Raw genomic sequence first — 13,526 nt, 5'->3', positions numbered from 1 at the left:
CCCCCCCCCCCCCCCCCGCGATGGAGGACAAGGACCGACGGAGGAAGCTGGAGGCCGGCAGAGCCAAGGTGGGCGCGCAGCGCCGGCCCGCGGGGGCATGTGGAGCTCGGACTCCTACGTTCTTTCCCCAGCTTCGGCGGAGCCACGGCGGGGGGGTGCACCGGACGCCTGGGTTCCCTTCCTGGATCTGCAGCGGAGAAGCTGAGGGACCGCGCGTGTTGGGGGGTGTCTGTGCCTCAGTTTACCCTTTTAAACGGCGGGGGTTTCCTGCCCCAAGTGGCTGGCGCGCGGCCTGGGGCAGGAGCCCCCCTCGGAGAGGTGTGAACAACCAAAGCTCCCGTGCAGGACAGGGGCAGAGGGCCGGTGCCCCTGGTCACAGCTTCCAGCTCTGAGCCCACCCCCCTGCCGTGGGGCCAGGCCAGGAGTGCAGGGTGCAACCCATGCATTAGATGCAGGAAGCTGAGGGGAGTCCCCGTGCACAGCACTGGCTATTTATGCTGGTCGGCTTTCAGTCTTCTATAAATAGGACAGCTGGGAAGGGTGGAAAAACGATTTGGAGACTGTGGGGATTAAGCCAGGCCGGTCTCAGCTAAATGTTGCTTGGGTAGGTGCCAAACCCACTGCGGTAGGTGCCACTAGGTCAAAATAGGTGGTGTGTGTGTGTGAAAATTGTGTGCGTTTCAAAATAGGGGTGTGTGTATATGTGTGAAAATAAGCGTGTGTGTCCGTGTGCCCTTCACGCTGGATTTCCCCTGGGAGTGCCGGCAGTACCTGCCCTGGGGAGCCTTCTGCTCTGGGGGTGGAACTTCTGTTCCTTCAAAACCTCAGCCGATTCCCTTGACTTGCAATCTGCTGCTGTGGTTTTAACATTTCAATCTGTCGTGGAGGTTCTGTACTATCTATGTTAGCAAATAACTATTTCTTTTCACCAAAGTATTGAGAAGTCAGACTGAGTTGTGACTGGCAGTGAGTTCCAGCTTAGAAGTAGTGGTCCAACTGCCAACATATGAGTTGCGTAGTGTGCTGCTTTGGTGACTGATAAACGCTGGGGGGGTATATCAGTCATTGTAGAGATACAGGTAAACCCCACTTAGCGCTCTTAATCGGTTCCCCCCCCCTCCCAAAAAGTGTTAAGTGGAATAGCATTAAGCGAAACCAATTTTCCCTGCTGCCAGCTGTATGATGCCAGTGAGCATTATAATGAGACTTGCTGAGTGCTAAGTGGAATTGGGTATCAATGTACAATAAGTGTTATAACAAAATAGTGTTAAGTGAAACAGCGTTGAGCGGGGGTTGCCTGTACTCATTTCCCCCATTGAGTAGGGGGACGCTTGATACTTGAGTGCACAGAATGATGAAAAATTTTCCCAGTTATCTGTTATTACATTTGTAAGTTCTGATATGGCAAACACTTCAGACTGTCATTAACCTGTGGAAATGTATAGTCCTGTAGTGTTCAGGGATCCACCTGTGCACATACATTTTCAGTATCAATACCTGAAAGTATTCACTTTCTCACTTGTACTGTCTTCTCTGTCTTGTACCTTGCTGAGCATATTGTTAGTACACTGTACTTAGTCTGTGTAAGTATAGGGTTTTAGCATGGTTCTGCCTGCCCTCGCACAGAATGTGCACTATATGCAATGTATATGATGAATGCATGTTAAGCATGCTGCCCAGTCAGAGATGCAGTATTAGCAGCCTCAAAACTGCCTAGCTGTCTCTTTTCAAGATTTCTAATAGCCCAGCAGTGACTACTAGAGGCCTTGTACATGAGGGGAGGTAGGCATGAAGCAGATGAGCTCCCAGTCATTTTCAAGTCTTCCAACAGCAGTCCTTTGACAGCTTCATTCTTTTCACTTTTTCTAGTGCGCTTTACCTGGAGTACAGTTAAGTGAGGTTGAAAGCTGCTGTGCACTCAAATGGTTTATACTAGTTGTACCCAGCCTTTTATGCCAGCTGGCCGGACTGGCAGTGCCAGTCTGTCCATGGGTGGGATCCAGCTGGTGTTCCCAGTCCAGTGCCCCAGTTAGGCATGGTGGAAACCACCTGGTCATGCAAAGCAGGGCAGGGTGGCCCCAATGCAGCCCCATAATGGAAAGGAAGGAGCTTGACCCAGCCCCATGGAAAGAGAAGGGGGCATGGCCAGGCCCCAACCTGGCCACATAGAAGGAAGGGAGTGAGGCCCAGCCCTAAGCAGGGGGAGGGGTTGTGGCCAGGCCCCAATGGGAGGAAGGGGGCATGGCTGGGCCCTGATCCAAAAGTGGTCCCTGGTGAATCCTGTGGGCTATGGCTCTGCATGCTAAATTGGGTACATGATCCTGCTGAGGAGCCTGATCCTGCTGAGGAGGGGCAGCATGGGGTCTGAGCTGGGTGCACAGTGGTGACTCTTTGCAACTCATCTGGCCTATAGGGCCAAAAGGTTGAGTGCCACTGGTTTATACGCTTACCTAATATGCAGATAATCAACATTTTTTGCAATGTAAGCGATAAGTAAAAACTGGAACTGGCTTTGTGTTATGATGTTAAGTGAATTATGCACTTACCTAGTTGGCATGTCAGTGGACTATGCTGTTAATGTAAGGTAACTGTAGAAGAAGTACTACTGTACTTTCATTATATCAGTTTTGGTAGTGTAAAATGTATTGGATATGATGTACCATGTATATCTAGTATTTTTGTTTCATCGACTGTCTGGTTTCTAGGTAGGAAAATGGCATAATCTTGTAATAATACAGGGAGATAGCATGATCAATTGGATAAGTTGCTGAATTTGGCATTTGTGTAATATGGGCTGTCTTCCCATGTAGTTTGTAACCTGAAACTGGTCTAATGTTAGCATATTTGATGCAGTGTGATTGTAGCACCTTAACCAGCTGAAATGTGAAGTTGTAATATTACAGTTTTAACGTTATATTTGAGGGTGTTATTTTGACAAAAGTTCATATTTAGTGACTTTATATTTTTTGTTTTCTACAAAGGGAAAAAAATAGTCATTCTTGTTCCTTAGCATCACTTTCTAACTCATGATGCAAACCTCATAATGGATTATATGGTAATACTCAGTAGAAAACTGGTAGCAAAATATTGTTGTAATCTCCCTAGTGTTAAATAATCCAAAAGTGAAGCATCTGATTATAGTAAGAAAAATATGATATTCATGTTTCAAACGAAGCAGTAGTTCTCACCTGTTGTACAGCTGCTGTTTGCCATCTGCAGAAGAATAGGAATTTTAAAGCTCAGTGCATGCTGTCAGTGTTGTATCTTGGTTTGGCTTAGTTTAATTCTGTCAAATGTTTAATTTTTGTGGACTGAAAGGTTACACTATACAATCCCAAATTCAAAGATTGCTACATAAAAATCAGATTGGCTGTTATAGCTCTACTCCCTAAAGTTGGATAGCATATTTGTCTTCCATATCTTAGTACTTTTCTTTTAATGAAACTTATTATCCAGATTCTGCCCTTTATGAACCTAAACTATATTAATTCCTAATTTTTGTAGTTCTGATAGGGGCCTTAATTCTGTAAGTTGTTCTGCAGCCATCACTAGTGACTTCAGTGACAGTGGGAGAGGTCCTGTGTGTGGCATGGATCCTGGACCAGCAGGACCAGAAAGCCTGGGACTGTACCATATGTGGCACCTATCCTCTGCCCTCCACTCTCTGGTCCAAGACTGTGCCTTGGGGCAAGGAGGGCAGCATGCATCATGGGCACTGGATTGGGAATGGGGGAGGAAGTGCAGGGAGGGCCTGTGAGCCAGATTCAGCTTGTGGGCTGGCCCCATGCCACTGATTTGGCCCCATGGGGCCAGCTGAATGATATCCATGCATTCATTCACTCTGTGTCGGTCAGTATAGCTCCCTGTTTTAAAGAAGATATGTATAGTTCATTTAAACAATTTTTTCCTTAAAACAGTTATTTATTTACATGGCCTTCATTGTAAGGACTGGCTAGTTAGAATGTGGAGTAAACTTAGTTTGTCTTACTCTTCAGTTTACTTATGTAACCCTGGGTGGTATTCATATAAGTACCCCCTCTTCAAATGAAGGGATGGTAGCAGGTGCTGGTGTGCTGTGGGAGGTGAAACTTTCTGCTGTGCGCAGTTTCCCTCCTTTCCCTATCGAGCAAGGCCAGGACAACAGGATAAACTTAACTATGTACCAATTTAATAAGATATAAAAAATATAATATTAACGCACACACATAATACAAGAACTATAGGCAATATATAGTATATATCTATACAAACACTATAGACAGATAAGGGATCAGGGAGTCAAAATGGGGGGTCTCATTAAATGTTATGTAGTCTTATACTCTTATAGGGTGCAAAGTTCACAAAGCATATGATGCAGGGCTCACACAATGTGAGGTGCATTGTTCACAAAATATGAGGCACAGAGTCTAGGGGAGAACGGACAAGGCAATAAGCTGCGTTAAAGCAACGTCAACGCCCTGGGGAAGGACGGCCCGAGATGGGGGGGAATGGGAGCCCTAATTTCCCAACTGCACCCCTTGATCCACTCAAATAACCCAGCTAGCTGGGCCTCAGAGACCCCTCTTTCCCTTAGGGGTCTCCTCCCAGCTGTTTGCCACTGAGTAGGAGGGCCCTCCTCCCCTGTGGGAATCCCTGGCAACTCATGACTCTCCAGGGCCTGATGAGGCTGCACTCATTTCTCCTGGCGAGATATCTCCTTCCTTGGCAGGGGGTTCTTAACTGTTCAAGGTTCTCCCACCCTTTGGCCCTCTCTTGACCCTGTGCACCATCTCGTGCACCGGTGGCCCTTCTCACCCTGTGCACCGCTAGCCCCTGCCTCATGCAAAGGGGGAAGGGGTTGGAGACTCGCGCCGCCTGGCACAGTGCCTGGGGTCTTGGTCTGCTCCTGGACCCTCCGTGTACTGACCTGTACGCCACCTGCCTAGCCTTGTGCCAGGGTTAGAGACCCGAGCTGATGTGCAGCTCCAAGGTCTTGGTCCATTCTCGGATCCTCTGTGTACCACCCTGTACAACGTGTGCCCAGCCTGTGCTGGGGTTGGAGACCTGAGCCGCCATGTGCAGCTCTGGGGTCTTGGTCCGCTCCCGGGCCCTCTGTGCACCGGGTGCCCAGCCTCATGCCGGGGTTGGAGACCTGGGCTGCTGCGTGCAGCTCTGGGGTCTTAATCTGTTCCCAGACCCTCCATGCACCGATCCATGAACTGTTTCTGTGCTCCCTCGTGGTGGGACTGGGAACACAGCCACTTGCTACTCTTTGCCTGGCAAGGTATTTTCTGGGAGCTTCTGAGGCAGCTGCTCAGCTCTTCTTAGCCCTCTTCTTTGTCCCTTGTCCCCGTGTGCCTTTTTATCCTCTTTGGAGGCTCCACCCCTCGATTGTGAATGGACCAATCAGAGAGAGGAGGTACGAGTCCCCTCTTTGGTCCAGCTGTTCTGGGTAGAGGCAAGGCAAGCTTCTCCCCTGCCATCACCTGATTGGTGGGGAAGGGGAAATGCCTCTCTAATCACCTTGAGCCTCCTTGAAACCAGTGCACCGGACTGCTACTGGCAAGCCCACCACACTTGGGTTAACACTCCTTTTCAGTAAAAGTAGCTATACTGCAAGATAATGCTTGAGCTATACAGAGCAGTTGTGTTAGCAGCTGATCAGTTGTAACAATTTGATTTCTAGCTTGTTTTTCTTTGATGGAGTGGCCAACTTGGACATAGTTATCTGTGTTAGTCTGAAGTTAAGTAGAAGGCAGGATAGAGTCGCATCTTATGGACTGACCAAAGTAGGTATATAACACAGGCTTTCATGAGCTGGAGCTCACTTCATCAGATGCTGTGAAAGGATATGTAGAAAGCAGAGCTCAAGCTCACTGATGAAGTGAGCTTCAGCTCACAAAAGCTTTTGCTAGCTAGATTCCTATCTGTTTATTTGTCAGTCTACTTTGGTTAGTCTGTAGGGTGCAAATCTACTTTGCCTTCTACTCAACTTGAGTTAAAAACAAGATAATCCTTCAAGCAAGAGTTTTTGTGTGTGAATAGGATTTGAATGAATTCTAGGGAAAATGAGTTCTTAGAAATGGACATCAGGGTAGTGCAGTTCACAATCTCTAATCCCTAAATCAGCAGGCAGATGCCATAAGGACAGAACAAGATAGGCCTCAGTTTAGGGCAAGTACAGGAAAAAGTAGTATGCTGTTTGGTAGCTAATGATCTGACTATAGTTACTGTAATCCTCCTAATCTACACAGAAACACTCTGCAGGACCCCAGTTATGGCAGGCAGAGGTAGATACGTAGTGTCTTTCATACAGGCCCATAGGCAATTCTCATTAAAAATTTCATAGATTTCATAGAGTTCATAGACATTTGGGCTGGAAGGGACCCCGGAGGATCACTGAGTCCAGCCCCCTGCCCCAAGGGCAGGAAGTCAGCAGGGATCATTGGATCCCAGCAAGATAAGCATCCCAATGTGTCTTGAAGGCGTTCAAAGTGGGTGCTTGAACTGCCTCTGGCAGCAGTCTATTCTGAAACTTGGGGGCTCGGACAGCGAAGAAGTTCTTTCTTATGTCCAGCCTGAATCAGTTGCAGCTGAGTTTGTGACTGTTCGATCTTGTCATCCTTTGGGGCGCTCTGGTGAACAGACATTCCCCCAGATCCTGATGAGCACCCCTGATAAATTTATGGGTAGCCACAGATCACCCCTGAGCCTGCGCTTTTCCAGGCTGAAGAGCCCCATGGCTCTCAGCCTCTCATCATAAGGTCTGTTTTCCTGACCTCGGATCATGCGCGTGGCTCTCCTCTGCACCCTCTCAAGCTTCTCAGTCTATAATAACTTTTTTTGCTTACTTTTTGCTACCTGGGGCCCACTAAGCAAGGTGAAGTCACTGATAGCATAGAACCATTTTACCAAGAAAGAGTGAGTTATCTGTGACTAGTGAAAATGGGTGTGTGGGATTCTGTCCTTCTCCAGACCCCAGCATGTTCAGTTGGAAAAGGGTAGCTTTTTCATAATAAGGAAGAAGAGAAATACCATCACCCCTAGCAGGATGATAAGCTAGCCATTCAAGAAAGTTTGGACCTCAAGGTTTATCTAAAATTTTGATACAGATCTTACCAAATATTTAGGCAGTGTTGGAGTAATGCAACCATGATGGTCAGGGAAATGCATGAGAAGCAAGGATTTCTGTGAATGATACCTTTTATTAGACTCAAATAAAAGGTATCATCTATAAAAAATCGTTTCTTCTTCCCAAATGTGTTTCTATTTTAGCATGTCCAGTATACCCTGTTTAAATGCATAGACTGAAAAAACACTATGCACTGCCTTACTTAATGTAACCAATGCCACTTAAGTACAGGGGGTTGTCAGTGCTGTGGGTATTAACAGTGCAAAGCTTCTTTTATTTGCAAGGTTTTTAATAGCATCCCTGAATGAACTATAAGAAGCCTTGAAAATTAGGGGAGATGGCAGCTGTGAAACTGATTAATTCCTGTCATTTTCAAGGCTTCTAATAGCAGTCCTATGACAGCTGCTTCCACTTCATTACTTCTGTGCAGTTTACTTTGTAACTTAATTCTAGTCCTTTTAACAGTAAGGCTGAAAGATGCTACGCACTTGTGTGGTTTATGCAGTTAATTGTTATGTAGATGACAATGTAAGTAACACAGAACAAATTGGGACCTGCAATGCAATTAAGTGAATTATGTATTTCAGTGGTGTGCATTTAAGTGGATTTTGTTGTACATCATTTAATTTTCTTTGTTTGGTGATACTTTCACCATTGTGTACTTGTGGCAGAGGGAAAAACAACTGGTTTTACTCTGTTTTTAAACACCTCTGAAAACATTTCCTTTACTAACACTCAAGGATTTCTTCAGATGTTGTAGGGAATGTAGCAAAGAAATTCAGGCTCTAGAATCATACATTTAAAATCAGGTTGGAGCATAAAAATATATCAGTTTAGTAGTACTGCAAGGAATGTTTAGATAGTTACCAAAGTCAGTATCATGAGATTCTAAGACAAATCCTCAAATTACTTAAGATGTAATGATATCATAGCAGTATAATTTTAATTTTGGAAGCATATACAGTTAATACTGCCATGACTGGGTAGTAGATTGAATGTAAGAGAAAGACGTATTGGCACTGTATAAATCAAGAAGTGTCAAATATTCAGTTTTATCATGTGCCCCTCATTACTGGAGCTGGGGTTAGACAAGCGAGCAAAATAAAGGATTTTGTGCCCACATTCTTGCATTGCAGAGTAACGTGAATGAGGAAGTGTCATGCTGTGATTTGGGAATGTGACCTTGCATGCTGTTATGGTGTACACTTCAGTGTATTTACTGTTGGAACACTTGTGTGTCTGAAGTTGGCTTTATGTGACCTTAATCTTTATTACAAGGTTTGAGAGAGGTAGTTAGCCATGGTACCTTAAGTCAGGTGGAAGGCAGGGCAGGACTGCTGACATTAGAGACCAACTCAGTGAAACTGTTGTTGTGGTCTTTCTGAGTTTTTTGCATCAGAAAAAATACCATATTATTTTTCTGCAGTCAAAAAAGTGAAAATTAAGAGCTGGCACTTTCTGAGGGGTACCTCAATTCTATCCAGTGTCTTGAGTCTAAAAAGGTCAAGATCCACTGGACTAACCAGTTCAGTGGTTCTCAAGCTTTCGTAGGTGACAGCCTACTCTGCCAAATGTTATGAACGGATTTTCAAAAGGTTTGGATACAACACTTTTTGTCTTTACTAAGTGCTGCCGTGCAAGCATATTATGCTACCAGACCAATTTATTAACAAATCCAACAGTGTGTAAAGGAAGAAAGTATCAGTGAAGCCATTGCAGACATGTCAGCTGTCTGTCTAAAACTACATATTGTTAATTAAGTGAAGTAAAATTGTCATGTGTGCACAGCAGAGGAACAGACACAAGATGTTCTGTGTTTCCTTCCTTTTCCCATGCTGCTTGAGGTTTTAATTCACAGGAGTTCTAGAAAGTAGCTTGGTACCATTGTGGTGTTAGTATTTGCCCAGGGAAGGAAAGAACATATATTCCCATGTTACTGCATGTGTTAAACAAGGACCCAACCTTTTGTCATCCTTGTATTCCAGGGATCAACAACCCAGGTACGCATGCCATTAGTGCAGGGGTGGGCAAAATGTGGCCCAGGGGCTGGATGCGGCCCATCAAGCCATTCTATCTGGCCCATGGGGCCCCTAAAAAATTTAGAAAATTAATATTTATCTGCCCCTGGCTGTGTATCATGTGGCCCTCGATGGCTTGCCAAAACTCAGTAAGTGGCCTTCTCCCCAAAGTAATTGCCCACTCCTGTGTTAGTGGCACACGGAGACATTTTTCCTGGCGTGCCAGGAGGCACACACCAAAATTGTTTATTTATTTATTTATTTTAAGTTGCTGCTCTGGGCTGTGCAGCCACAAGTCCCAGCACTGCAGCAGACAGTGGGGCAGAACAGCAAGAACACAGGCAGGGATGCTGTCTGTGTTCTACTGCCACCACCCCTTGCTCCCAGGCTGCACCCTCCAGCCTGGCTGGCTCCTGGAGGGAGCTGCTCAGGCAGTAAGACATCCTGTCCCACCCGGCACAGCACAGAGGTGCCGAGTGCTGGGGCTGGGCAGTCGGGACAGGGTCTGGGTGGCATGGTGGGGAGGTGCCATGGGCAAGCCAGCCTGGTCAGGCCCTTAGGAAGGTGGGGTCTGGGCAGGAAGTGGGGACTGCTCCTGGGCTCTGCAGGCTCAAGTTGTGGTGGACAGGCAGGCGGGGGTGCCCAGTGGCACCTGTGGTGGGGCCTGGCCTGGACTGCACAGCTCTGCAGGGATGGGCTGCAGCCACCTTGCGCATGAGAGGATGATGCCTGGCTGGGACAAGATGCTGGGCTCAGGGGGCTTCCCTCTCTGGGATTGGCCTCCCTGCACGCTGGGCACAGTGCAGGCAGGGCAGAGCTGTCCCCAGTGCAAGGGCCTGGCTGTGGGAGGCCCCTGGAGCCTGGGAACAGCGACTGCAGCTGCCTCAGCCTGCCTGGGTCCTGGCCTTGCCCACCCGCAGCTCCACCTAAAGGTGTAGGGCTGGGGCAGGCACACAGAGCCGCTGCACTGCAGGCTCATGAGCACCGGCTGTGGTGGCTGTTCCCAGAGCCTGGGGAACAGTCTGTGGCTGGAGCTTCCACTCACTATGTACCCGAATGACACAGAGACCAAGTAGGGAGCTCCCTGAGCCCAGTGCCCTGCCCCAGCCAGGCAGTGTCCCTTTGTGGGCAGGGTGGCTGTGCCCCATCCCCACGGAGCTACACAGGCTGCTGGGCCTCACATCCAGTGCTGCTGGACCCCTGCTGTGACTCAAGTAGCGGAGCCCTGGGGCAGCCCCCGCTCCCTGCCTGATACCAGCTCTTCTCCAGCTGCAGCCTGGCCAGGCCAGCCTGCCCACAGTGACTCCCCCAGTGCCTGCTGTTCCCTGCTCTTCTCATCACACCATGATTAACAAGAAAAAAACAATTCACAAGTACAAGGCAGTTCATGAAGTTTTATTTATTGTTAATCAGGTTTTGAATAAAACCCCCCCCAAAAAACAAAAGCAACATTAATGATTATTAATTGTATTAAATACGCAGTGCATCCTGCCATGTACCCCCTCTGCCCCGGTTTTGTTTTTGGGGTGCGCCGGCACTCTGGCACCTTACAAGGTAGGCATTGTGGGTTTTTTGGCACTCCGGCCATAAAAATGTTGCCTACCCGTTGTATTTTATCCTGTTTAATCTGCTTACTTTTTTGCTTGCAACATGATTGAGAAGAGCATCTCATAGAACATCAGGGACCTTTTATGATCAGTAGTGTTGGAGATCCTTGGAAGATATTACTGTTTTTGATAAAAAACACATTTCCAGGGCACAGGTGGAAGTGAGGGTTTTTATTTTTTGTTTTGTTCTGTGTGTGGTGTTTTTTGCTCACCTCATGAACAAACAGCAGATCAAGAAGTATATGGCCAGTTGAGTATGGATGTAGCTTTTGGAAACTTCCATTCCTAGAAGTCTCTTGGACTTCCTTGAGGTACTTCTACCTGTATAGGTGCTTCTACAAATATCTCTTTCAAGGAGAGATGCAGGGAGCAGTTTGTGTGACCATTAACAGAATGCTGATTTTGGATGCAGAGGCTTGCTAATACCGGAGCCGATTCATACCCTCACATCTGCTCCAGTCAGGGCAGTCTGCTGGGAACAGAAAGAACCAGAACATCAAGCAAAGAATCCACAAGTGGTTTCATTGCATAATACAGCTACTGAGCTCTACATTCCATATTTTGTATAACAATTCTTATATTAGCTAAGCTACAAATCTACATTTTGCTGGTGTGACTGTGTTTTAGAAAATAAGCTTTTAAACTAATATTTTTTTCCTCAGCAAGATGATTGCAAATATAGTTCAGGAGTCATTGGTATATATTAATTTTTTTCTCCTGCTTGAATGGGGACTGTGAAGGTGGTGATAGTTAGGGAGGGAAAGGATAGGGAAGGAAATGTGATTTCTGCTTTCAGCTGAAGCAAAACCCATTCCATTGCATTTAATGTTCTCTGTGTAAATGGACCCAAGCAAGGAGAAGAAAAAAAGGCACATATAGTATGTATATCCCTTTTAAGAGGTCCTCTGGAAGCAGAAGTCTTAAGACAAGTCTGTAGAACTTGTACTTTGAGGTCTCAGTTCAGCAAAACAAAGGGGGTAAGTACAGACGTTTGGGGAAGTTAGATCTAGTTAAAAATGGCCACCTGATCTAAGGGAAATCCAGGTTGGGAGAACTAGTGTGAGGGCTTGAGGGGGATTGGTGGGGCAAGCAGGGCCTGCAGGGAGGGTTGGGGTGTTGTGAGGGCAAGCAGGGTCTGCAGAGAGGATCAAGGAGGATAGCGAAGCCTGCAGGGGATTGGTGGGAACTGGGAGGGTTTGGCAGGATCAGAGGAGCTAACAGGGTCCACCGGGAGGTCTGGGGGCGCTGTCCTACCCTGGGACTATTTTTAGCTCTTCCCCCTGCTGCCCCCCTCCATGAACCTATACTCCCCATCCTGACCAACTTTGATTGGCTCCTGGCACCAGTGAACACTGGTAAAGCTGGCACTAAGAGTAGCTTACAGGCTTGGTGGAGGGGTGGGCACAGAACGCAGCAGAGCCAGCTGGTGCTGGGGGGGTTGTCCATCTCCTTCCAGAGGGCAGGTAGTGGGGAGAAGGGGAAAAGGGCTTACAAGGCTAAATGTAGTGCTGGGGGCAGGTAGGAAAAGTCTAGCCTTGGGACTGGGGTCAGTGGCTATGCTTTCCCAGTCCCAAGACTGTACTGGGAACTGTACACAAGTTCAGTTAAATCAGATTGGCCATTTTTAGATTGGTCTAATTTTCTTGAACTTCTGTACTGTTCACACTTGGATCCCTAGTTAGGCAAGCCTAAGTATAAGGTCTGTACTTAGATGAACTAAGTTAGATTGGGTGGCCATTTTTAATGTGATCTGATTTCCGCAAATGTCTGTACCTAGCCAAAGTGATTGGAGTCCCATTTTGCTTGTAACCTGGAACCTGGTTTAGGTTTTACATGCCTGTCATATTCCCTCACCACTTTCTTTCTGTTTATATAACCCTGCTGTGAATAGGTGCAAGGCCTTCCTTGCATATGTCCAGGTCATTCTGGCCGTATGCTCAAGATTATCCTTTTAAAAGGGACACATGTTTCCTTATCCTTCTCCCCCTTGAGGAGACCTATTGATACACTTACCAAACATACTAAAAGTGTCATTCCTTCAAGGAAAATGTCTGTATTTTGGTTGTCCTTTGCTGGACAATGTTTCACCCATAACTAGAAGGGTTGCAGTGCAAGATATCATCAGGTTTATGAGTGCCTTTTAATCCCTCATTTGTATGGAGCCACCGCAAAGTTGCTTAAGGGGTAACAAAAACAAAGAAAATGCTAAGGGGTAGTACCTAGTACTGTCATGGCCCAACGGATGGCAAAACAGTCTTTTTGAGGACTGGGGACACTGTGTTTATCCAACAGCTTCCTTTTCATAAAATAAAATGAGGTATCCATGGCCTTGGGACAAAACGTTCACTTGTAAAGCAAATACTTGCATACAATGCAAGCTGTGAAAGGCCCTTGGCCTCTGTCTCTGTACAGGTCTGGAATGCAACGAGGCTGGTTTGCCTCACTACTGGAGAGACTATCCTTAAGAGAGAGAGAGAGAGAGAGAGAGAGAGTGTGTGTGTGTGTGTGTGTGTGTGTAATTTTAAGGGGCTACCCATTTGTCCTTCTTGTTTGTTAGTAAGTGCTTTTGGTATCCAGATATCTCAGTCCGGGTGAACGAGTAAGCCTTACTGAACTCTCCAGGGTTTCAGTGAATTTAAGTGATAATGTGCTTTGCTCGTTTGCTTGCTTGGGCATTAAACCCTGCAATCTACAGGCATAGATTTCATAGACGTTAGGGCTGGAAGGGACCTCGGAAGATCATCGAGTCCAGCCCCCCGCCCAAAGGGCAGGAAGTCAGCTGGGGTCATA

At 46.8% G+C, this 13,526-nt stretch overlaps 1 protein-coding gene across 9 annotated transcripts in view; it reads left to right on the top strand.

The window, feature by feature from the left end:
• The first annotated feature begins 14 nt into the window (after nt 1-14).
• The window catches only part of PCNT (pericentrin), a 143,178-nt gene continuing 129,666 nt past the window's right edge, over nt 15-13,526 (top strand). For all 9 annotated transcript variants that reach the window (XM_019523292.1, XM_019523297.1, XM_019523294.1 and 6 more), the window contains exon 1: nt 15-68. In XM_019523292.1, coding sequence (XP_019378837.1) covers nt 21-68 — 48 coding nt within the window. In that variant the 5' untranslated portion in view covers nt 15-20. The remainder of the gene's footprint in view (nt 69-13,526) is intronic.

This window comes from Gavialis gangeticus, unplaced genomic scaffold (assembly GCF_001723915.1).
Source record: "Gavialis gangeticus isolate Ggan-Ray unplaced genomic scaffold, GavGan_comp1, whole genome shotgun sequence".
Taxonomy (NCBI): domain Eukaryota; kingdom Metazoa; phylum Chordata; order Crocodylia; family Gavialidae; genus Gavialis; species Gavialis gangeticus.
Note: the sequence above shows the minus strand (reverse complement) of the source record. Positions and strands in the feature narration are given on the sequence as shown.